This window comes from Carassius gibelio, chromosome A4 (assembly GCF_023724105.1).
Source record: "Carassius gibelio isolate Cgi1373 ecotype wild population from Czech Republic chromosome A4, carGib1.2-hapl.c, whole genome shotgun sequence".
Classification (NCBI taxonomy): domain Eukaryota; kingdom Metazoa; phylum Chordata; class Actinopteri; order Cypriniformes; family Cyprinidae; genus Carassius; species Carassius gibelio.
In genome coordinates, this window is record NC_068374.1 from 28360094 (window position 1) to 28384751 (window position 24658).

General features: G+C 37.3%; 1 protein-coding gene across 10 annotated transcripts; it reads left to right on the forward strand.

Annotated features, from left to right (window-relative positions):
* Positions 1-265: 265 nt before the first annotated feature.
* On the forward strand, positions 266-23985 carry LOC127975961 (methionine-R-sulfoxide reductase B3, mitochondrial-like). Of its 10 annotated transcripts, XM_052580062.1 has the most exons (9): positions 303-448; positions 2325-2520; positions 6427-6535; positions 7517-7594; positions 7733-7761; positions 11194-11291; positions 11366-11519; positions 23440-23476; positions 23628-23985. In XM_052580062.1, exons 2-9 carry the CDS (start codon positions 2403-2405, stop codon positions 23644-23646), a joined length of 642 nt encoding a protein of 213 aa, XP_052436022.1. In that variant the 5' UTR covers positions 303-448; positions 2325-2402; the 3' UTR covers positions 23647-23985. The 10 variants fall into 10 exon arrangements, with proteins under 10 accessions (XP_052435997.1, XP_052436039.1, XP_052436005.1 ...); XM_052580045.1 differs by lacking the exons at positions 2325-2520; positions 23440-23476; positions 23628-23985 and adding exons at positions 3294-3450; positions 13109-13349 and having other exon boundaries at positions 289-448; XM_052580029.1 differs by lacking the exons at positions 23440-23476; positions 23628-23985 and adding an exon at positions 13109-13348.
* Positions 23986-24658: the final 673 nt, after the last annotated feature.

A 24658-nucleotide genomic window follows, 5' to 3' on the forward strand; every position in this document is an offset into this window, starting at 1 on the left:
CACAATGGTAAATTACAGTAGATTAATTTTAAAAGCTTCAGCTTTTCGCATTTCACTAGCTGTTTGATCACAGACCAGACCAGAAGGTACTGGCAGCTTCATTCCGAAAGAAGTAGCATGTGATGATGACATGCAAATCAAAATCTACCTAGGGTTCTCATACGTCTGTTCAGACACGATAACAAAACGATAACCTATATTTTGGTACAGTCTAATGGCGTAATTAGCTTACTGCCTCGCGCTGAGTTAACTATGTGCGCAAACAACGCATTGTGCATATTTAGAGAGCTCGTCTGCCAGGCGAGAGGAATTTCCCAGAATGCATTTGTCATTACCTAAGAAGTACACGACTGTGTCGCTGTTTGACAAATGCACTGCTCTCCCCGCGGTCTCCCTTCACTCTCTAGTCTACTGTTCTACTGGGCTTTAACGCTATTTCTGCTCTCTGGTACGTGTAACTACTTGTTATATGTTTATTTTTATTTTTTTTGTCACGCACTTTTTAAGTAATGTAGCTAACAGGGTCCCTATGACAACGCGTTGTATGTGTAACTCAACCCCGTTATACTTCACTGTCAGTTTAAAAATTGACGCAGTTGAAATGTATGACATATTTATGCGTTTGTTTCATCTGTTTATTTGTTTTTTTTTATGCTTCTATTTTATTATGACAATATATTACGTAAATTGCCACAGGAAATAGTCTTCCATAAGAAGCATAGGCCTATCAGTTACACTTGTATACTATACTTGTATACTATGTATAGACTATGTATCCTCCCACGTGATGTCATAGCAGCGAAGCATTATTACGTAACGTTTTGTTTATGCAAACCACGCCGTTACAGAAAAGAAAAGTAGCCTACTATTGGACTGCTATGATACAATGATGTAAACACCACAGTATCATGCCATTCCATTTTTCCAATTTTTTTTTTTTTTGTAAGCGCAGACCATTAAGAGACATTAATATTTTATGTCATGTTTATTTCTAAAGTACTGACACCTATCTAATAAACTTCTAAACGCCTGTCAGGATGTTCAGTCATCCGATGAACATTTAATGTAATGATATAGATGAAATTGTATTAGATTTACATGCTTTAGATATCCATGCTTTCATTTGCCCGCATTCACTTAATAGTTGTTCACATTGGCCCTGCAATCATTTACACAGATCTGATCTGCTTTTAAAACATTTTAGCCCTCGTCTGTCACTTTATGGCCTTATATAGTTATGACTCTACTCAAAGTATCAAGCATGCTTTATTTATAAACTGCATTGATATTCAGAGCACTTGATATATTTGGTGAGAGGCTTCAAATGCACTTATTTTGCCTGCTTGGGAGATCTACTCATTTTGTAGATAAGGGGGGATTGTTGATATTGATAAGAAGGAGATTCTCTCTAAATAAGCTCCAGTTTTGCTTTACAGAAATCTGCAGAACTGTAATCTGAGCTCTGTTTATAGTTCTCTCTGGAAGTGATTGCTGGGTATTTTTTAAATGTGACCTTCCTTGTGACTGTATTTGATCATGTGTTAAAACCGTACAGACCAGTCGATTGAAGAAGAGTCATTTGAGTGCCAGTGCTGTTGGATTCATTTACTGTACTAATTCTGAATTGAAATACAAAAATAATCATGGTTGCCTTGTTTATTTTATTTTGGCCAGTGGTGTGATATATACAAAAATGTAATATTTTAATATAATATATTTGTAATATCAAAATGTTTTCATTATGAAACATGATACATCCATCTACAGAGCAGAAATTTAGTGAAAACGAGGCCAAAATATCAAACCAACATGCATTTATTTTAATGTCACATATTTTTTAAATAATTTTAACTGGTGGTTGCACTGTGAATTTGAGGAGAACTGACTTCATACATATACTAAAAGTCCTTATGGGCAAGCTGATAAAAAAAAAAAAAGTTGGCTCATAATGTGACATGGGAGCAGAGCTTGTTTGGTGGCAGATGCCAAATATAATGCAAACATTCAAATATTTTTTTTTCCTTCACCGTAAAAATAAGTGCTTAATGGCAAAATTTTCAAATTTGAAGCTCTTTCTGATGTACATTTCTAATTTGTACTGTTCTCCTCTTTCCTTGTTGCAGTAAATGAAAAGATTTCTCTCTTGTTCCTCACACACCTGCATGACCACTAGATGGACCTCATTCCTTACAAACCGCAGCTTCGCCCTCTCATTCAGCAGCGCTCTGTAGCTTTGCCTGTTATTGCTTCTGTAGTTCAGCTGTGATTTCCCACAATTCTGGGGCTTCAATATTTTTAAAGCTACATTTTTCATATCTTTATAGTTACAACAAGGCTTGGAGAAGGTCTTAAAAACCTTCCCTCATTCTTCAGTGTGCGCTCGAGTTTGCCCGTAGGCCAGGATGGCTCGCCGTCTTCTCCGATCCATGGCCCCGCATGCAACCATGGCCCTGCTCCAATGCAGTCGTTTCCATAAGTCCACAAGACCGTTCCTAGCACTGATTCCACCCACTACACTAGGTACTGTAACCAGTGCGATATTTAAATGAGAAGCAGACTTGATTGTCGTGTCGTGCATTGGTTTAGGGGATTATGTACAAATGCAAGTGTTCTGAGATATTAGCAAAGTTGCTAATGTGTATTAGGATAAATTGAATTACAGGTTTAGGTTTCTGTTTATGGCCCACAGACACACAACTGACGTGCTACAGCCATAGAAACAGCTGAGAAGCTCGGTGATGGCAGCTTTTTATCTGTTTTCTATGCAAAGTGCTTCTGCGCTTTTTTTTCCCCTGTGTCTTCTCAAGGCTCTGAATTCTTAAACGAATAACCCAGCTCATTAAACTTGACATAAAATGGGCTTCCATATGTATTAGACTGTCAGCAATCAAAAATAAATAAACAAATAATGGCTGCATCTTTGGCTTAACATTTATTTTATTTATGAGCTCCTGTCAGGTATAATATTAAAAAGCCTTTATTAAAATTAAAAATCAATGTGGCACTTTTCTTTTATTAAGCTTTTTAATATTATACATTGAGATGTACATGAAATGGTTATTTATGTAAGTTAATGTCTTAAGTCTACAAGGTTTTCAGTTGAATTGTGGGTAATTTGTTTTTACATCTTTATCATTTACATGTCTTTTCCTTGCATGAGAAGTGTCAGCCGTCCCGTGATAGGCTGTTCTAAGTGTCCATCTCTGTGACTGACATCTGTGTTGACCTATGTTGTGTTTTTTTTTTCTCCTTCCTCTCCCTCCTCGCCTATGTTTGTCTTTATTATTTTTTAGCCTGAGTGATAGGAGGGTGTTTTAGCAGGCGGCTCCTGTCTCGCCGCTGTTTCTGTTCTCCCAGCAGCATCGGCTGCAGCCATGTCCGGGTTCAATCTACTGCATCTGGTCAGCAAAGGCCAACCTGTAAAACTCAAGGCCTGCGGGCTCCCTTCAGGTCACCTGGATGCTGTGTGTGTGTGTGTGTGTGTGTGTGCAGTGTGCTTTGCTTCCTCAATGCCTTTATATGTGTGCACACGCATGTGTGAGCATTGTGCAAGGGGTGTGTGTTTGTTTGATTGACACTTGTGGAGAAACCAACTTTGGATTTAGGCAGCCTGAGCTTTATCAGTGGACAATGTATTCTTTACTTTGATTGTCTTCACCTAAATGCATAAACTGCTCAATAGGTGAATAAGTTATACTTTTGGTAACATTTTGGTTGCACTTTATTTTACAGTACGTGTACTAACATGTACTTACAGTGTATTTATCTAAGAAAGTTCAGGTAATACAAGGTAACTACATGGGATAGGGTTAGGTTTAGGGGTAGGTTCAGGGTTAGTACCTAGTTATTACATAGTTATTGTAATTACTACAATAAGTACATAGTATGTAGATGAGGAACAGGACTGTAAAATAAAGTGCTACCAACATTTTAGATAATTTCCTAAATAGTAGGTTCCAGATATCAGGTTCCCCCTGATGCTTAAGTTGGTTTTTCTGCATCTGATGACCCCTTGCCCTGAAATGTCACTTTTCGCTTTGTTCTTTTTTCCCTCTGTTTAGCTCTTCAGTTGCTCGAGGAATAATGCCTAACTCACTGTTTTACCTTTTTTTCAGCCTGCATGATCAGTCAAGCTTTAACATTATTTTAAGTTCTACTAATGATTGCATTTGTATTTGCATTTTTAATTTTAGGACTTTAGATGGCAATCACATTTGAAACGGTGTATTCTGAGGGATTTTTATGACCAGTTGTATCTAATTTCATTTTTGTAAAGTAATCATTGGTGCATGTTAAAACTTTTATTAAGATGCATCAGTAGATTGATATCAATAATTGGGTGTTTCTTTGTCAAAATGATAAAACACAACAGGATTTGCATTTCCTGAATGAAATAATAATGCTTGAAAGTAACAAAAGAGTAACGTTAAAGTTTTATTTGTGTGTAAATAAAAATCTGCCTTCACTTAATGATAATTAACACAGTTATATGATTGAATAGTTGTGAGTAAGAAGAAATGTTGCAAGTCATACTGCAAATATGATGATATTATGGTGACATCATTACAGTTAGGTGAATTTTAAGTGCTAAACATTCTACCAATGTCAGCTAAAAATTATTCTAAAGTAAAAAAAAAAAAAAAGTAGAATGCTTAATAAGGCTGACATTACTGAGATTAATATTTTTCAAGGTTGATATTATAATTACCTATTTCTTAGGCAACCATTTTAGAATTTTCCATTATTGAAAAAAATAGTGTAGTAACCCAAAAATCATTTTATTACCTGTATAGAGTGACGTATGAGTGCTACTACGTGACAGGAACATTGGTAGTGTGAAAGTACAAGGGTTAACCAGAATGTTTGAATATTATTACTACAGCACAGCGTTGCAAGCACTAGCACAAAGTTTGAAAGCGATGAGTTGAGAATTGGTGAGAAGAAGTGTGAAAAATGTCTGGGGGAAGATAGGATATTTTTGGTGGAAGCATGGTGTGTTAAAAACAAACCATGCTTCCAATTAGGAAATAACTTTCACTTGAGGATATAGAGGACGGATGTTGGAACAAGGTGCTGATTTGTTGCGTGACCTCTGGGTGTACCAAAACTAAATCATTTGCAGGGGGTGAAAAAGACCAAATTCCTGAATTTCTTTAAATGCCTCCTTAGAGGCTTTTCTAGACAAACCAAGAAATAAAACACGTTTTCCCCTTCCCCCCTCCCTCTATTTCACAGTATAAATAGTTTTCAGAGCCCTCCATAAACAAAAAATTGGAATTCTCTCTCTCTGTCTCACAAATAGGATCCAGAAGACGAAAGGAATACGGGAGAGTCCTGCAGGGAGCCGACCCCCTCCTCCTTACGCTCTCCTCCCCTCTTCCCCCACGTTTGTCAGAAGTAACTTTGTACTCACTGGACAGAGCAGGGCCCATCAATGGAGCCCATTCACCAGAGGGACCTTTAAAGACCCCATTATTTCCTCCATTCACATGGTTTCAATCTTGTCGAGAGGAATTCTCCACATAGTCTTAAGTGAAGGGAGACCCGCTCTCACCAGAACACAAGCTGTAAAACTAGCCAAACAATACAGGAGCAGAACACAGGAGTGAAAAAAACGTTATTAGCTGGAGAAAAAGGTGGAAAGGAGGGAGAAAACACTCTGTAATGGGAAATTGCAGTAGAATTGTATGCTATTTAAAACTCTTGCGTGTCCCGGGGACTAAATGGCGTACAGATGGACATCTGGCCCCTTTTAAGAACATGGCTGCAATGCTTCTTCGGAGGACCTTACGGTTGCCAGAATTTCAGGCTCATTTTTGATATTGAATTTTTTTCCCCAGGCTGATGTTTTGAAGTTTAATATCAGTAGAAGTTGTGTCATTATTTAATGAATTAAGTTTGAAAGTCTATCTGGTGACAGTTACTCACTTCTCAGGTTGACTTCTAGAGGTCAGCACTGTTGTAAAGCTATGGGCCAAGTGTAGCAGTCAAGATCACTGCCTTCTGTATGAACAGCCAACATGAGCGTTTATCTAGAATGTCATAACTCACCACGTATGTTATGAAGGGAAAATCGAATTTGCCTCAGCGTAATACTTTGGCTGTAGCACATTACTGATGGAGCATTTGGATTGTGTGTGTGTGTGTGTGTGTGTGTGTGTCACTGACACTGATTTTTTTTCCCAGGCAAGAGTCAAGTCAGGAATTCAAGTAGACATCCTTTATCATCAGCCAAACCAAATCATTTGCAACCAAAGTAACCAGACAAACGTGCTGCTGACTCCTGCTTGGAAGTAGTCTCATAGAAACCTTGATTAGAGTGCCTGTTGTTTGGTTTCTAATAATTCTGGAGGTTTAGCACTACTTTTATTTTGTGATTTATAAAAACTTAAATGCTTGCCTTACGTCACTTGTTTTTCCCTTTAGGAACATGCCGAAGTAAGAAGACATGGCCCAAGACGTTCCCCGAGGAGGAGCTGAGGAAGCGACTGACCCCAATGCAGTACCATGTAACTCAGGAAAAGGGCACAGAGAGGTGGGTGACCCACCATAACTAAAATACACTTTCAGTCAAAAGTTTGGACCTATTTTGATTAATAAGTTAATCATTAACTTAAAAAACATAAACTGCAGATTTATATATAAATTATTCATAAAGTATATTATTCAGTTTTCTACAAATTATACATACTATATATATTATACAAAACAATTAAATGTTTATAAAATAAAATAAATAATCTACCATGCATTATAAATGTACTACTAACATTAATAATTGAATATAATTAATTTATAATTATTTATAATATAGTTTCTTGTATTAAGTAATTGTTTTTGTTTCAATAACTGGATTGTGAAGCAAAAGCAGGCAACGAGGTAACATATTATTCTAAATAATTATAATAATAATAATTTTAAAAGGTGAAATGTAATAAAGATCGAGTAGGTGTGTCCAAACAGTGGCAATGAGAAACACTGGATTTGGAAATGTTGTTCTAGTCAAATAATGCTGCGAAATGTCAATAGACCGAACATTCTCCGTACAGATTTCTTTTATGCTTTGGCTGATAGAAACACGTTCTCTTCTGAATGAACCATGGCAATGAGATAGATGTTGAGGATGTAGCATAGAAGTGAAAACACTGACACTTTCACCCTCTTTCCCTCTCAGTAGTAAAACACAGTTGGTGAAAGTATTTATCGGCCCATTGGCAGTAGCAATGTGAAAAGTGCCTTAGCCTGTGAGAAGAGCGCAAGGAACCTGAAAAGTGCATTCTGATGAATGTTACTCTGTTCACCCACAAATCCTTCTCAACTTATCTAGATTATTTTTTTGTATAAACAAACACGGAGCATGGGAAACTGAAATGCACTTTGAAATAAGCAGTAATATAGATTAGCATTTATTGATGAACTTTTATTGTGCTGACCATTATCTTTTATTAAGCTAACAGTATCCATAGTTGATAATTTTAGTGTATAAAGTCATGGTTTTTGGTGTTTTCATCCCTAGTGCTTTCACAGGAAAATATACAGATAATAAAGAGGAAGGAATCTACCAATGTGTCGTTTGCGGTGCCCCTCTTTTCACGTGAGTGTCCATAATGACCCATCTTTAACATGCCCACGGTATAATCTTTAGTTTTGATTTAGAAATCAAAAGGTTTTTTGTGGTACTTTTACATTTGATAGTCAATATTTTGTTATTGACGCCTTACTGTCCTTGCAGGTCTGACAAGAAGTTCGACTCTGGATCAGGTATGGTTCTGCACTCACATATAATAAAAATCATAATAGATAATATGACATGAGTTTTTGTTTTAATGCTTTATTTCTATTTCAGAAAAGCTACAGTACATCTTTTGATAATGGTGTACATAATGTTACAAGACTAAGCTTCATTTTTTTTCCTCAAAGCGAGTAAAATATATATAGATAATGCTCTTCACTCCTCATTCTTCTCTTGTCCATCTCAGTAAGGGAGAATTTGACCTCAACCTCAACCTCCTTTATGATTGATTGCAAGGACGAATGTAAATCCAGTCAGCTGCATAATAGGATGCAAGTGTGGGGCATGAAAGCTCACATGCTCCTTTATATTTGAGTGACAGCACCTACAGCAAACCATACCATGACTTAAAGATCTTACAAAATATATTATATTGGCATCCATAATCTTTCGGAACCCTCCAGTTCTTAATTTGTGCACATAAAACATTCTTCCTTCACAAATAGAGAACAGCTTTGTTGAATTAAGGTATGTCTCACAGAGAAACAGTATGCCGAGTTTTTTTTTATTATTAATATATATATATTTCTTTTAATTAATGACTTACAAAAATGGCAATCACAAATAATCTCTTAAAACAATATTTGCTGAGAAAAGTCAAATGAAGACAGTTCAAAGATGTTTTGTTATATTGGCCAACAATAACTGACTAGACAAGACAAAGTAGTTTTTGCATTGCTCCTCACTATTTTTTTGTGTCTTTTACAATGAATGTTGCATTTATACATAGTTCAACTTAGAAAAAAAAAAAAAAAAGGAAAAAGCTTCTTGCAATTCATCCACTCTATCTGTTTTTGAATGCAAGAATGTGTTATTAATAAAGTATAGTCACTTTCATTTTAATGCAGGTGTGCAAATAAGCATTAAATGCAGATTATAGTTTTTATGAATTGGATGTTTCCTGGAAGTGCTTCCCATCTTGCTTCTAATATGGCTTTTGTAGTTGCAGTGGTATACTTTCTGTTACGAGTTTAAGATGTACATTAAATGTTTTGTTTTTAAGCATAAAAAGACTCAGCTCCGACTAAGTGAATGTTGAGTTGCCGCTGAGTGTATACAATGTAATAATTATAATATATTGCAGCAACGGATTGTTGATCTCTTACAGATCTGAGTTCCAAATCACACGCTTCTGCTGTGTTACTCGTGCTATTTTTATTTGCTCTCCAAACAAAGTAGAATGTGTATGCAAGAATTCTTTACAGAAATCAAGCTGAAATGAGAGACACCTGGGCCCGTGTTGAAAAATCAGATTTTCGCTGGAGTTGAATCTTTTTTTTTGTCTTCGACATAGAGATGGGAGCCAAATGGGCTGCACTATTTGCAGGCAATACTGAAGCCTGGACTCATATAGACTCAATTTCCTGTTTTGTTAGAAGGACACTACAATGTTCCATTCACTGGGCCACTCGCTTTGGCAATAAAGCTCCATTAGATCAGCTCCGTGGCGATCCGCCGGGATTCTCCCGGTCTGAGTCATAGGATTCCTATATTCCCCCTAGAGCTCCTCGTGTCTGAGTGGAATTTTGTGGCTTTCTAGTTGCGGCCAAGCATCTCCTCCCTAAGAGGGATGAGAGAGAAGGGGTCAGTATAGAAGGGTGTTCACAATGCTGATCCTAGACTTCTGGGGGCCCTAAGCAGAACTCTGTCAGGGGGCGCCTGTCTGTGCGTCCATAAAAATCCCTAAATGCTTCCCAACCCCAAACAATAGGACAAATACAATATATATATATATATATATATATATATATATATGAAATAAATAATTTACCTATAATAGCCTAATATAATCAAATGTAAAAATAAAGCACTGCATAGGCTTCACCATATAAATTAAATATAAATTGATTCTCATGCACACGGAAAAGCGCTTAGGGGATAGTGTCTCTTTCACCGCTCAGCGCACAATTTAACTCCTTTTTTTTTGGTGTTGTTGTATAACACATAGCATGATTTGACTGATTTGGATGTTATGTAGAAAAGACAACAGTGCACTGCATTAAAGGAAAGGAACATTCATGTTTTCATAATTGCTAGTAGTCAAAATCAAAAACTAAATACAAATTTAATCATCTTTGCGAGAAAGGAGGCCCCATCAACATGCATACTTTGTGTATAGGGAGGATTGGCTCTGGGTGTTCGAGGGGTTGTGGAGAGAAAGTATCCACACTGACTTCTGTTTCTCACCACACCTAGTATCACAGCAACTGACTCCTGCTTCCTGAGGCATACGCCGATGTCATTATGACATGTAAAATCATATACATTATAAAGCGCATGAAGGAACCTTGGTTGCCAAATCTCTAACACTGGTCCTCAAACAACTCTTTCCGTTAATTTGCTATTATTATTTAGAAAAGGATAATTGCAGGTCCTTAAAACATCTTACACTTATGGACAGTAAGTAAAATTGCATAATTAGGTTTTTTATTATATTTTAACACTCTTAATCTACCACTCAATACAGATAATTTGCTATGTACAAGTAAAAAGTTCTTAAGGTTTTTTTTTTTTTTTTTTTTTTGTAAGTCTCTTATACTCTCTAAGACTGTATTTAAATAATCAGGAAAAAAGCGGTGCTCTGAACTGCCAATAGTCTTGCCAATGCTCATTGAGTTTGCTTTGCAGTGTCTTCCCTCTACCAGCAATCAGGAGTTAGTACTTTAAAGTTGGTAGGGGTTTTTGTCAAAAACCTAAAACAAATATGTCAGCAGAGGCTGTGTAATAGTAAGCTCCCAAGGTTCCTGTCCTCCAGACGTTCCACCTACCCAGAGAGCTGTGTGCAGGACCACCCATGAGCCAGAGCAGCCATTTTTCCACTTGCACCCGTGTTACTGGGTAGAAATTTTCCAGATAAAGGAAACAGGATTGTGAGACAGCCTGTAACTCTGTCGATAACACTGACCATTTTCAGTGAGGTTTATTTTTTTTTTCTTCATGATCTCATGTGCCGTCCAGCCATGCAGTAGTCTATGGAGGATCCAATATATATGGTTTTGCCAGAAACCAAACACCCAAGAATCATGGTGGCGAATTTTTTAGCATCAGTAAACACTAAACTTATTTTCTCACCATTTAGCAATACTTTCTTTCCAAACCAAAGGTCCAAGTTTTTCATACATTCTCTGTTGTTCTTTTCCAAATAATCCTTAATGTACTTTGCATTGTAAGCATACGCAATGTGTTGTATTAAGGTTAGATTGATTAGCCTGCATTGTGCTGGAGTGAAAGACAAGGATAGAGAAGCAAGAAAATGTGAGGATTTGATTTAGAATGGGCTTCAACCTCAGGACAGGCCAGGAAGAGAACAAAACTCTTAAACTTGCACAGCACGAGATGGAGGGTGGCTTGGGGATCATATGAAGATTTACTTAACCCTCAATGTTGGACTGCTTTTGCAGGATGGCCGTCCTTTTTTGATTTGATCAATAAGGACTCTGTTACACTAACTGATGACTTCTCGTACGGAATGCACAGAGTGGAGACAACCTGCAGTCAGGTACAAAACCACATTTACACCCATTTATACTCCTCTATGAAAACAACTTCTTTAATTTTTTTTTCTGTTTATAGTGTGGTGCTCACCTGGGCCACTTTTTTGATGATGGACCTCGACCAACAAAGAAACGCTACTGCATAAACTCTGCTTCTCTCAATTTCCGGGCAAAAGACAGTCCTTCTGAGGAGGTGGAAGCATCCGGAGGAGCAGGTCAATCACCACCTTCTAGTAAGAATGAAGAACTTTAATAGGACTTGAAAAAGACCAATCGGATGTCATGCTACTCCTAAGTTACTCCTGAACTATCAGTTCCATATATATGTTTAATATATGTTTAGCAATATCATCTATATCAGAGTTGCAATATCCAAAATCAATGTCCAGATAACAGATTAGAATGGCCTTATGTTTGCTCCTTAACTTCTTCACTTGAATTTTATGTCAGTTGAAGAGCTCACATTGCTTCAAAGAAGTTTACTCGGCTAAACTGTTTTTTGAACACTTGGTGGTAATTTTCAATCCGGTACAAAAGTTTGAGACTGCTTTCATTTTCTTTTTATTTCATTTTCACAAACTTTCTGGTGTCATTAAAACAAAACAAGGACAAACCAAACATAAACATTATTTCTCATATCCTTTTTTGTCAATTCAGATTTTAATTCAGATTTGTTTTTCTGATGATATCATTTGTAATGGAAAAAAGAACTAGTGGTCTCTGACTTGTTGGACCCCAATGTCAATTGAAAGTCCAGTGATTGGAAATGAAATATATATGTATACTTTCTCAGAGTGCAGTGTTGTTTTTGAAGTGACATGTGATACAGGGAGGTCAAGAAGTTTGAGGAAAATGCTATGCAAGTGCTCCTGTGAGCAGTAAAATAAGCACAGAGTGGAGAACAAAGCATTCTTTGAAATAAAATGGAACAGATGACAAATGTTTAGTCTGAACACAAATGTAGCCTGACTTTTAAGGGTGCTTTTTTGGTCTCTCTGCTTGCAGTGCCTATTTTTGTCCCGAGATAACATATATATATATAGATATAGATATAGACATGGATTGACTTTGATAGAATTTTAATTAATATTGACCAGTGTGATTAAAGAGATATTAAGAATAATGTGTTGTTGTAAATTTTATTCACATATTTTACTTTTTTTTTCTTATATGAATTAGTTTCTTTGTTTAATTTAAAGCATTTAATAAATATGTATAAATGATCCATAGATTTATTTATGTGCTTCAAACTTGGAACGTTGTAGTCGGTCACAGGATGCACAAGAATGAATGACATTAGCAATTTTTCTCAGTCAAAGCTATACCTTCAGAAGACATTAATATAGTGTGCTATTTGTTTGTATGGTGCCTTGCTTTGTCCTTCAAGCTTGACAGCCCCTGGTCAATGTTTTGATTAGGTATTACTTTAATTTGATAGTCAATATAGACATTGGGCTGATTATAAGTAACTTTGCAACTACCACTCATTAGAGTATTAGTATACTGTCTGCTTAAGATATGCTAGCACTTTATTTTGATGGTCTACTAACAGTAAAACTATAATTAGTAGAATGTTCAAAGCAGACTGTCTAAATAAAGTGTAAACTTTGTATGCAAAAGAGCTGCTTGGACATCTGGAAAATCTACAAAATGTCTCCTTTTGCATTCCACGGGAGAATGTGCTATGAGTTTAAAACAAAATGAGAGCAAGTACATTTTAATGCAAAATTAATAGAGATTGTAGAGTTATTTTGCAATTTGCATATCTAGCAAATTTACTATTTCTTGAACTTTTTTGCTCATCTTAACATTTTTGTTGCAGGAGATCAGCATATAAGGAAATGTAGACACCCTGTGTGTCCTCTTTGGGTTAACTGCAGAGGTGTGCTTGGTGAGCTGCTGAAAGTCCTTCAGGTCAGGAGAGGTTAAGTCAGCCTCGCCATCCTCTTTGGAGTGCTGTTGTTTAGAGAACAGAGTGGTTGGCCTTACTCTGAGATTGTGGGAAAAATTTGTCCAACGGGCCTGTCGCTGAGAGCGTTTATGTTACCAATGCAATAAAGAATATTTACAAGTCAGGTGTGTTTAGACTGAGGGACGCGGGTGGGGGTTGGGGACTTTCAACAAAAGATGGAGGATTTGGGGGGGACTGGCAGCTGGAGTATCTCAAACCAGCTTTCAACCCCATATCATCTCCCACCCGGAAGTCAAACAGTTTAGTCATTTATAAGCAAAAATGAACATGCAGGACACTCTTAGTAGGTAGCATGACTAGCCTTTCTTTTGTAGCTGGAATTCAAAACATCCTGTTGAAATGAGTCACGTCTTGTCTCTGGCCCAGACATTAATGCTTTAATGCACAGAATAGGTAAAGCTCGTCCGTTAGTCTGTTTTCATGTTCAGACAGTCCGCCTCACTTCCTGCCACTGAAGTGTCACCCCAAGCAAGCCATACTATATCTTGTCCCACTGGCCCCATTAGTTTGCTCTATGAAAGCACTAAAGCAAACAAAAGATCTCTGTACAACCCAAACACACTATCCATGATCCACATCCAACACATAAACACCTCCCTCAAACCCTGGGACAAACACTAGACTCTCCATGTAGACTGAACACACTCATTCACGGTTTCTTTGGGTACATGTGTTCAAGCCCCCTTCTTTCCTGCTTCATAGCCTGCCATTAACTGTAGCTCAGTGCTGACTTTGAGGGATTACAGGGGCTTTGCACAGACCTGCCTCTGTGTTCCCCCGAAAATGCTTGCTTGTTTAAGACCGCAACTTTGTTGCAGGCGCAGGAAACCTTGAATTTCCCAGGGTTTATGAATTATTAGTGTTAGTTTTCTCCTTATTTCCTTCCTTCAATCTGTGGAGGTCTTAAAGGGTTAGTTCGCCCAAAAATGAAAATTATGTCATTAATAACTCACCCTTATGCTGTTCCAAACATGTAAGGCCTCCTTTTATCTTCGGAACACAGTTTACGATATTTTAGATTTAGTCTGAAAGCTCTCAGTCCCTCCATTGAAGCTGTGTGTACGGTATACTGTCCATGTCCAGAAAGGTAAGAAAAACATCATCAAAGTAGTCCATGTGACCTCAGAGGGTCAGTTGGAATTTTTTAAAGCATCGAAAATACATTTTGGTCCAAAAATAGCAAAAACGACGACTTTATTCAGCATTGTCTTCTCTTTTGTGTCTGTGTGTGAGAGAGTTAAAATCAAAGCAGTCTGGATATCCGCTTCGCGAATGAATCATTCAGTTCGCCAAATCGAACTGAATCGTTTTAAACGGTTCGCATCTCTAATACGCATTAATCCACAAATTACTTAAGCTGTTAACTTTTTTAATGTGGCTGACACTCCCTCTGAGTTCAAACAAACCAATATCCTGGAGTAATTCATGTACTCAAACAGTACACTGACTGAACTACTGTTAAGAGAGAACTGAAGATGAACACAGAGCCGAGCCAGATAACAAACAAAACACTGACTCGTTCACGAGTCAAGAACCGTTTCTGTCGGACGCGTCCGATTTGTGAACCGAGGAGCTGATGATACTGTGCATTTGTGTTTCAGCGTGAAGCAGACCGACACACAGAGCGTCTGAAATGAACTGATTCTTTTGGTGATTTATTCTGAACTGATTCTGCGCTAGTGTTATGAGCGCAGTTAAACCGAAGGCTTGAATCAAGGGCAATCATCGCCAATGACGCCATTACATCGAGCGCAAAAGAACTGGTGAACCGTTTTCTTCAACCGGTTTATTGAATCGAACTGTCCGAAAGAACTACTGGTGATCCGAACACCGATGCAACCGGTTCTTCACTCGTGAACGAGTCAGTCTATTGTTCGTTATCTGGCTCGGCTCGGTGTTCATCTTCACAGCAGTTCAGTCAGTGTACTGTTTGAGTACATGAATTACTCCGGGATATTGGTTTGTTTGAACTCAGAGGGAGTGTCAGCCACATTAAAAAAGTTAACAGCTTAAGTAATTTGTGGATTAATGCGTATTAGAGATGTGAACCGTTTAAAACGATTCAGTTCGATTTGGCGAACTGAATGATTCGTTCGCGAACGGGATATCCAGACTGCTTTGATTTGAACTCTTTCTCACAACAGACACGGAAGAGAAGACAATGCTGAATAAAGTTGTCGTTTTTGCTATTTTTGGACCAAAATGTATTTTCGATGCTTTAAAAAATTCCAACGGACCCTCTGATGTCACATGGACTACTTTGATGATGTTTTTCTTACCTTTCTGGACATGGACAGTATACCGTACACACAGCTTCAATGGAGGGACTGAGAGCTTTCAGACTAAATCTAAAATATCTTAAACTGTGTTCCGAAGATAAAAGGAGGCCTTACATGTTTGGAACAGCATAAGGGTGAGTTATTAATGACATAATTTTCATTTTTGGGAGAACTAACCCTTTAAAAAGTAATTTGATACTAAATTAAGCCCCTTTACCAATCATACATTCATTACAGAATTTTCATTTTTGGTTGAACTATCTCCAAAGTCCAGAATCAATTTGATACAAATGTTTGCCCTTTGAAATTCACCATTCCTTTACCTAAGTTGGACACACCTCAAGGACCAAGAGTGAATTAGGAGATGCCTTTGGAGGCTTTAACTTATCATAGATTCTTGAAGGCACTTGCTGATTGTCCTGAAAGAATTGCTTCATCCTAAGCTCTCACAGACTTGTTCAAGTCAGAATCACCTTTCCCCTGCATTTGGGATGATTCGGATGTCAGAATCAGGTCAGTTGTAGAAACCAAGAAGAAAGGGAAGACAAAGGACTAAAGTGAGAGTCAAAAAATTACTTGTGGAGTAGTGTAGCTCTGCCAGCTCTATCAGGGATTTGTCTGATGGATGTGTTGTGACTCCTTTCCTGGAGAAAAGTCAATGATCTCATTTCAGCTCTGTTAACTTCTGCCAAGTATTTACTTTTTTCAATGAGCAGTGTGGGGGCAGAGGGACAGAGTCTGCCTGTGGCCTCATTCCAAATGATGCAATTTGACAGAAACCACATGAAGGCCCGAGAGTATGGGGTCTCGAGCTTGAAGGCAACACTCAGCATCTACCAGGCCCTGCTTGTTCCAAGTGCGCCTTTCGTCTGATTGGTTCCAAATGCACTCAGATATATTTTGCCCCAGGTTGTACCAATCACAAAAAAAATCATTTGAAAAAAAAAAAGACATTTGCACCAAGCCAAAAACAAATTGGCACTCATTTTGAAACTAAACTAAATGGTTTATCTTTTACGTTGTTTGGGAACATTGTGCAGGTTGTCTTTCCCTCTACTGTCGTCTTGCACTGCTTTTGCTGAACTGGAGTTGTGAGACATCAGAGCTTTGGAATGCCACCAGGCAATCACCACACCACCTCTCCAGCATGCTGAACATAAATAAACCCCAGGATCTATCCGCCTTGATATTCCTAGCATTGCTATCAGGAAGTGTCCGGCGGTGATCTATGCTATTCAAATAGTTCATTTCCAGCCTCGGTAGGACATTCTTTTCCAAGGACAGGGAATTAAAAAGCAGCTCTGTGTCAAAGGGATGAGGCTCACCACAACCGCTGTGTCTGGTTTAGGAGTACGTGCTGTTATTGGGGATGTGTGTGTCCATCTGCAGCTGGTGCATTGGAATGAAGAGTCAAGCCCGGCATCTCTAGAGCCGGGAAAACCTCATTTCTATCCCTGTTTGTTTTGAATCTGCCAGGTTGTTTTGACTGCCTGAGTTTGCATCTCGAGCACACATCCTGATGAACCCTGTGTCCTGTGCATGACCCTGCAGCTGTCCGAGGGTTGAGCAGATGCTTTGGGAGAGTTTTAGTAGGTGATGAATGCAGAAGCATAACTTTGACGGACAAGCTTGGGACTAGGCTTGCTGTTGTAAAGCAAATCTTAAGGATTTTAGACCGAGCCGATTATGTAGTGTAGGAGAGTGAGGTTTAATAATGAATCCGAATCTGGAACTGAGCCCTATCATATCGACACAGGGAAATGTGGTTAAAGGTCATTTATTCTTTAAGTAGAGGATGTATGCAACATGTTAGCCGTATGATTAATTAATAGGCCGAGGTGTGTGTTTATGAGAAAGGAAGTTCAGTATGGCATCCAAAGGTTCTGGGATCAATTATGTCGAGGAGAAAGTGGAGTGAAATTGTGGCCACTGGGCCTCTTGTTTCTTTGCCAAGTTCTGTGGTTCATGCCGTCAAGCGAAAATGAGCTTTTATAAGAGCATATTCAAGAGCTGACACCATAAAACTGACAGAGGGCATTTGTGCCTTTGTAGTTTTAGCCTGTGCAGGACTTGCATCTGGAGGAAAAGACAAGATTAAGGTTCTTAGCTGGCCCCCTTTCTCCCGTAGCCCATGGGAGGAAAGGCAGTATCTTTGATCCCGGAGTTAAATATAGAATGGTTACAAAGCACTCACGATTTGCATACCTGAGAATAAAATGGTTCTGTACTGGAACAACTTAGCCAAACTGCAGAGGAAGCCATGGGAATTTCCCTCCGTGCTGCTGCCCAGAAACGTGGAAAATCTTCTGGAGAATTAAGCTGCTCAGAACAACTGCTCTTTTGATTTAAACTCTGAATTGAAAATGTAAATCCATGCCTTCAACCAAGCAATTTCTTCTTAAGATGCAAGGTGGGGTGACCATGATGGGTTTTAAATCGTATTCCAGTGCTTTGGATTATGTCCATGAAATTTCAAACAACTAAATTTTTACTTGTTTAAGCCATATAACATGCAATATGACATGATTTGGGTGCAGGATCTTGTGGTTTCCAACCAAATTTGACTGGTTATTTCATTTATTCTTTCTACAGCAACAAAAATAGATTTAAAAGAAGCCAAAGGATCAAGCTTTGTTTTGTTCTCTATGCTTGTTGCTTGGTATGTAACGTGCTGTGCATGTTTATGCATCTTTAAATTAACAAAATATTCGTATAGGCTATTTTTAAACGTATATATGACTAAAATTAATGCATATATCATGACATAATATAATCTAAATTTTAAATACATTGTTGTAAAAAAACAAAGCCTATGACTAAAACAGAAAACTGTTAAATCAAACACAGGTCCTGGCACACATACCACATTCAGTTGCTAAGAAGCACCATGTAAACACTTATCAGCTCACAAAAACCTAAAAAAAAAACATTTTTTTCCTCATTCACGCTTTTTACTCACTCTATTTTTCCCTCTTCCTCTCCAAAGCAAGTAAACTTGCCTCTGGCTCCCTAGGCAGCGGGGAGCACTGAGTGAACGCCAAATCTTTAGGATGTCACCGCTGCTCAGTTGCTTCCACTTAGCCTTCCATACTTTCCCCTGGCTTCTTTTCAAAACAAATCTTGGAGCAGCCCAGAGAAAGTGAATTCTTTCAGGGTCCTTGTGAGCAGTGCTCACGCGCTCCGACGCTGCCAGAGTTTGCCCAGACAGACACACCGAGACGGCATTAATTTACATAATTCACGTCAAGAAAAATATACGTACAAGATATACATATTGTGTGTACATTTTCTTAATTGTATCAATTGCCTAATAACATTGTTTATGCACATAGTGAATCTCTGGAATTGTATTTTATGAAGTACTTCAGTTTTCTCCTGATCAGAATGAAAATCTTGCTAAATACCATTGTTAATTAATGCTGTTATAATATTTCTTCTTATAGAAGTACCTATGAGTTTGAATTAGAAATGCAACTGCAAAAGACTAAACCCTAGCTTGACTTGGCACCTTCTGAGTTAAACTAACTTTGCTTTAATCAGATGTTCTTCTGTTGGCTTTGGCAGGTGTTTCATGGCGATCCAGTGTTTTTTTTTTACTACCTCTGTTTGCTTGACTAATGGTGAATGGGCATTTGGCAAATACATCAGGTTGCCTATTTGAGTAGTAAGATTTGGCAGCTGTTAGCATTTGCTCCAATCAACAAAGCCCAAAACTTTTCTCTCTACAGGTTCAATATGTAAACATAAACCAGAAGACTCCCCAGCCGTGCCAGTGCCAGTTCCATATAGATGCTTATTTTTTCAGCTTTTCAAGAAAGGAATCAGTTTCTTCAATATAATGACATTTTATTGGCAGTGGTGCTATTGATATTAATGTTCAAGTACGACAGAACTGATAAGTGATGATGATAATTATCATTTCTCACAGATTGCTTATGCTCAGGGGCCTTCTCAATTGTGTCTCATTTGAATATAACCCTCAGGAAATTTAATAGGGTTTTAACGGGGTTCTCAAATATGTCTCAGTTGAATAACGTTGGGTCTTTTTTTCCCTTAAAAATTAAAACATTTTAACACAAGTATTTTAGGGCTGTACAATTATGACAAAATTCATAACTGTCGGTTATTTCCTTGAAATTGTAATTGCAATTATTAATGACAATAATCACAATTTGATCACAACATTGAATGATGTTTTGAATAGATTTATATCATTCTTTGCAATGCATTGTTTTGCAAAGGACTTTCTTGCTAATTTTGTGGGTTTTGGAGATCGTGAGAACATTGACGTTTAGTGTCTCCTCCCTGACTTCTTTTATATCATCTTACATTCCAAACATTCCTGATGCAACAGGACCCACCAATCAGCCCCTCACCCAGCCCTAAAACTAAACAAAGGTCACCGGGACTGACCTTTGCTCCAGGCACCCAACCAAAGTACAGGTGATGGGGAAATGCTTGAGAAACGTTTGTAGCATTAGCTTAAGTGTGTGTCCTTATCTCGCATGACTGAATACTGATTTACTTCAAAAGAAACTGATCAATAACTCAAGTCAATGAGCCATGAAACCCTCATCGTCATGGAAAAATGCAAATCAGGAAACGTAAAGGAAATAGACACTTGAATGAAGAATTTATGGTACATACAAATCTAGGTAAAGAGTTTAGCTAAAGTAAGAATGCATTACAGAATACATATATTTTATATGACCCAACACTATTTTCTGGGTTTATAATTATTAAATGTTTTAAATCACTTATTATAGTTCATTTATTTGAATATGCAGATTTATTACAAGTTCAGCTCAACTGACATTATTTGTGGCAAAATGAAAAAAACATTTTTACTTTATTTTCTAGTTATTTATGTCATGAAAGTTATTTATCTATCCCACAATGCAATAATCGTCAATATATTTTATTGAAAAATATATTAAAGAGACAAAATGTGGGTTTCACTGAAGCATTTACAATGGACGTGAATAGTGCCAATCCAGAACGGTTTAAATACTCACTGTTTCAATAGAATAGACACACAAATGACATGCATTTAAATGCAAACATGATTTTAATATGATTAAATAATTTAATAACCTTTTTAGTTATATCCAATTTTACAACTTTGTTTCCATGACAGTTAAACCAGCAGAGCCTAAAATTCCTAAAACTGATGAATTATACAGCTTTAAAGCTCACGTTATACACACATTTGACCAGATTAATTAACTTGGTTACTTTTATAAAATAACAAGCTTTTAAATTCTCAAAAAACAATTGAGAAAAATCCGTCACTTCCACTGTAAGTGCCTCAGAGTGGCACTGAAAATGAAGGACGTCTTTTTTTTCCTTTCATTTTTTAATGGTAATCAACAATTATGCCAGAAGTTCAGCTTAAGTTGTACTGAATCTGAATATTCAGTTAACTAATTGGTTTGTGCTGTGATAATTGAGTTCTGGGTCTCAGTTAACGCAGGTCACAAAACTGCATGTATAATGATTATACAATGATTGCACTTGAGCAGTTTTTTTTGGGGAAATCAGGAATTTGCAGTGAGCCATTTGCTATCTTTTGAAGACTTCCTGTCTCAGAGGCCAGCATTCCATTAATTTGTTAATGAAAACGAGTTAATATTGAAAAGCATTGCTGAATTTACCAGGGCTACACTGAGACCGTGTATAAATGTATGTTGTACGTGTATGTTTGTATTTGTACCAATATAGATGTGTGTGTGTGTGTGTGTGTGTGTGTGTGTGTGTGTGACAGGGACGTCGTGTCTCCGAAAATATTTCCTCTGCTGGAAAAACATTTAAGTGTTCAGCCAACAGAAGAACAGAGATTCTGTACTGACCAAAAGTTGGTCTATTCATAAACTTGACATGTGTCTCCGCTTGGCAAAACCCCCTGTAGAACATGGTTGGGATTGCTGTCGCCATATGACGGAAGGGCGTGTGGAGAAAAGGAATTTCTTCTATAACAACTGTGTGGAAGTAAAATAAACAGTTGAACAGAGAAATGCACTCACTGATTTACAACCATCGGTAAAGGTCACTCTCAACCACTTCAGTTTCCAATAGTTCACATTCAAGCCTCTAAACTTTTTTATATGTAAAGTCTAACAGCAGCACCAATTTAGACTTCACAGTTAAAAAAAAAACTGTGTTATTTATTTATTATTTAACAGGGAAAATGCAATAAATAAGTAATAAAGTAAAACTTTGGTCTCAGACATTTGAACCCCTAGGTCGTACATTTCCCATTTTCTTGAGAAAAGCTTCTAGATGTAATAAAGTGTGGTGTAAATCTGCACATGTCTCAGAGACAAAGCAGTGACCGCCGTGTGTCTCTCTTGACAGTGAGGTGCACTGAGTGATTAAGCGTCAGGATAGATTTTAGCAGAGCCGGAGGCTTTTAGTGGAATGTGTTCAATTGGCGTCCTCTTTAGTGAATGAATGAATGGAGAGTGTTAGTTGTCAACTTCTCTCGTCTGTGCCGGCAGATGGAGCCTTTGGCCTGCCAGCTGTCGTCTGCAGCACACACATTCAGAGCTGGCACTGAGGGGAACAGACAGCTCAGGTGGTACCTTCTGATGGAAACCAGGTCTATGAAAACTGGAGAAGGCTCAAGTTAGCATGTCTGTTGCTTGACTGGAGCAGGACCCCTTTATTTCATTATATTTAATTATTTTATAGTAGGTGATGAACTATTGTTTTTATAATGATGAGGGCTCTTAATAGCATGAAATGGATTGTTCCCTGTCTGCTGCTTTTGAGTTCATCTCAGTAGTTGCTGGTGAAAATCTTGGGATTGTGCACATTCTTTAACTAGTCAGCAAATTAGTTAATCTAGTTGTGAGAGAGCAAGGACGGTGGAGAAAAAACAGTGAGCAAAGATTTCACACTTCATCTCAGCCTGGGAGGTACATCCTTTGTGTTGGTTACACTTTGACCTTAACAAAATGTGGAGGTAAAAGTCTGGCCGGCTGCATGGAGGTCAAAGGTCAGTGGGTTTGCCTCCATCAGAGGAAGTCAACATGCTGGGCTTTTCTGGCAATGGAAGTTCTTAAACACAAAGAACGAGTTTACTTAGTGTATACATAAACGACTTTGTCACAGTACTTAAAAATGTAAAATTAAAATTAAAATAAGAATGATTCAGGAAAGGAAAAATACTGTTTAAAAAAATAAAACAAAATTTGTAATGTTAAAATAATGAAAGTAATGCTTTACTGCTATTTTAGAAAAAAAATGAGTGCAATGAAAAATATGCTTTTTTTAATATTAGGAAAACATTTTTAAATAAAAGAAAATATATTTAGTTTTTATTAATTATATTTTCATCCAACCATTCTCCACACAGTTTGATCTTTAATATACAGTTTCATTTCCTATTATAACAGATAGTTTAGACTTGCCATATCTTAATAGCATATATATATATATATATATATATATATATATATATATATATATATATATATATATATATATATATATATATATATATATATATATATATATATATATATATATATATATATATTCTTTTCTACATTGTTCACTCGTCATCACCATCCAAAACAACTTAAGATGTTTCTAGTGATACATCCCTATAGAACGTCCTCAAACACCCCTCTTTTATTGTCTTATCGACCATGCATGACACGCACTTCACTTCACTTACGGCTGCTTTACTGAAGAATGTCTCGCATACAGCATTCACATCTGACCTTTCCACCGGGTCAAGAGCCACAGTGTAACTGCTCTGGGCCATCAGACATCAGGCCGCTTTTTATGGCACTCCATTTGATCATGCTGCTACATTTGCAGAGATATGGCAAGACTAAAGCTTTTTAGGGCAACACATGTTGGTAAGTTAACATAAAATTTTTTCCTTAATTACAGGACTATCATCATTATTTGAACCAGTAACCACATTAAGGTAAGATTTGTACTTGTTTATTAATTTAAGAGTTTCCAATATGTACCATCTTATTTGTTTTGAATGGGCTCACAAGGTCTATTTCTGGATTGCTAACGTGATTCGAATGTTTGCTAGGTTTATTTGTGCATGACTTTGGTTATGTTAACAGGCGTAGCAGATATCAGTAGATAAGATGAACTAATGGCCTGATGTCTAACTGATGACAGATCAGCTTTACCTGAGGTTCTTTCACCTGCTGGAGTGGCCTTTTGTGTGCAGGTCAGTCTATTGTATGCTATGTTTGTGCACAAACACAACTTCTCATGTAAATAGAGGTGGTCTGGGTCAGGCCCTCGGGGTCCCGGGAACAGTGGGAGTGCGTTATGGCTGATTCCACCTGTTGCCTGAACTGGTAATATATCAAGTAATTTGTTAAAGGAATAGTTCACACAGAACTCAAGCTCACACTGGCAAAATTGCGGGCTATATTTGACATGTTCTGGAGCCATACACTCCTAAAAAAAAAAGTTATTAATCGCATTTAAGGTTCCATCATCTATAACATGGTGTGCAACATTGCACAGTAGATACTTCATAATAGAAAAAGGTTGAATATTTTTCACACTAAGAAAAAAAAAATATTATTTTGAGAATGGTTAACTGAAAAGTTCATTTGGGAACCCAAAATATATAGATTTTTTTTTTCTGTAGCGTCAAACCGTTTGGAACCTTTCGTTTTAAGAGTGTACGGTGGTTCATATCACATTCATATGAATTCAATATCTGATTGAGGAACACATCGTGTTGAAATATTTCAATGAAGCAGCTTGATTCAGTTCACAAAACCAATCCAAATGACTCATTTATGAAACTGACCCCTCTGATCATCAAGTTCAGAGGACTATGATATACAGCGTACTAATAAACTGAATGTGTTTACCCTTGTGCGGCCCTCATTTGGGAGTCACACTCAGGGTCTTCACGGTCATAAGTGACCGGACACCTAAAATGTAACTTTTTTGCCCCCCAGTAAAATCAGTGGAATATATTTTTATTCAATAATATTTTTTCTTTTGTATTTTGAGAAAATTTTAAGGTATTAATTCATATTTATGCAATAATTATGAAAAAATTTTCTCATAGAAAATAGTACATAATTTTTTTTTTCTAATTTTTCTAAATTATTTTCGAATTAATGTT

Bases quoted from the DNA above. Each gene is read 5' to 3' on its own strand.
- LOC127975961 (XM_052580029.1), top strand. From the start codon at position 2,403: ATGGCTCGCCGTCTTCTCCGATCCATGGCCCCGCATGCAACCATGGCC. The intron at 2,521-6,426 runs GTACTGTAACCA...TTTTCCCTTTAG, and splicing joins GATTCCACCCACTACACTAG to GAACATGCCGAAGTAAGAAG. The intron at 7,595-7,732 runs GTGAGTGTCCAT...CTGTCCTTGCAG, and splicing joins TGCGGTGCCCCTCTTTTCAC to GTCTGACAAGAAGTTCGACT.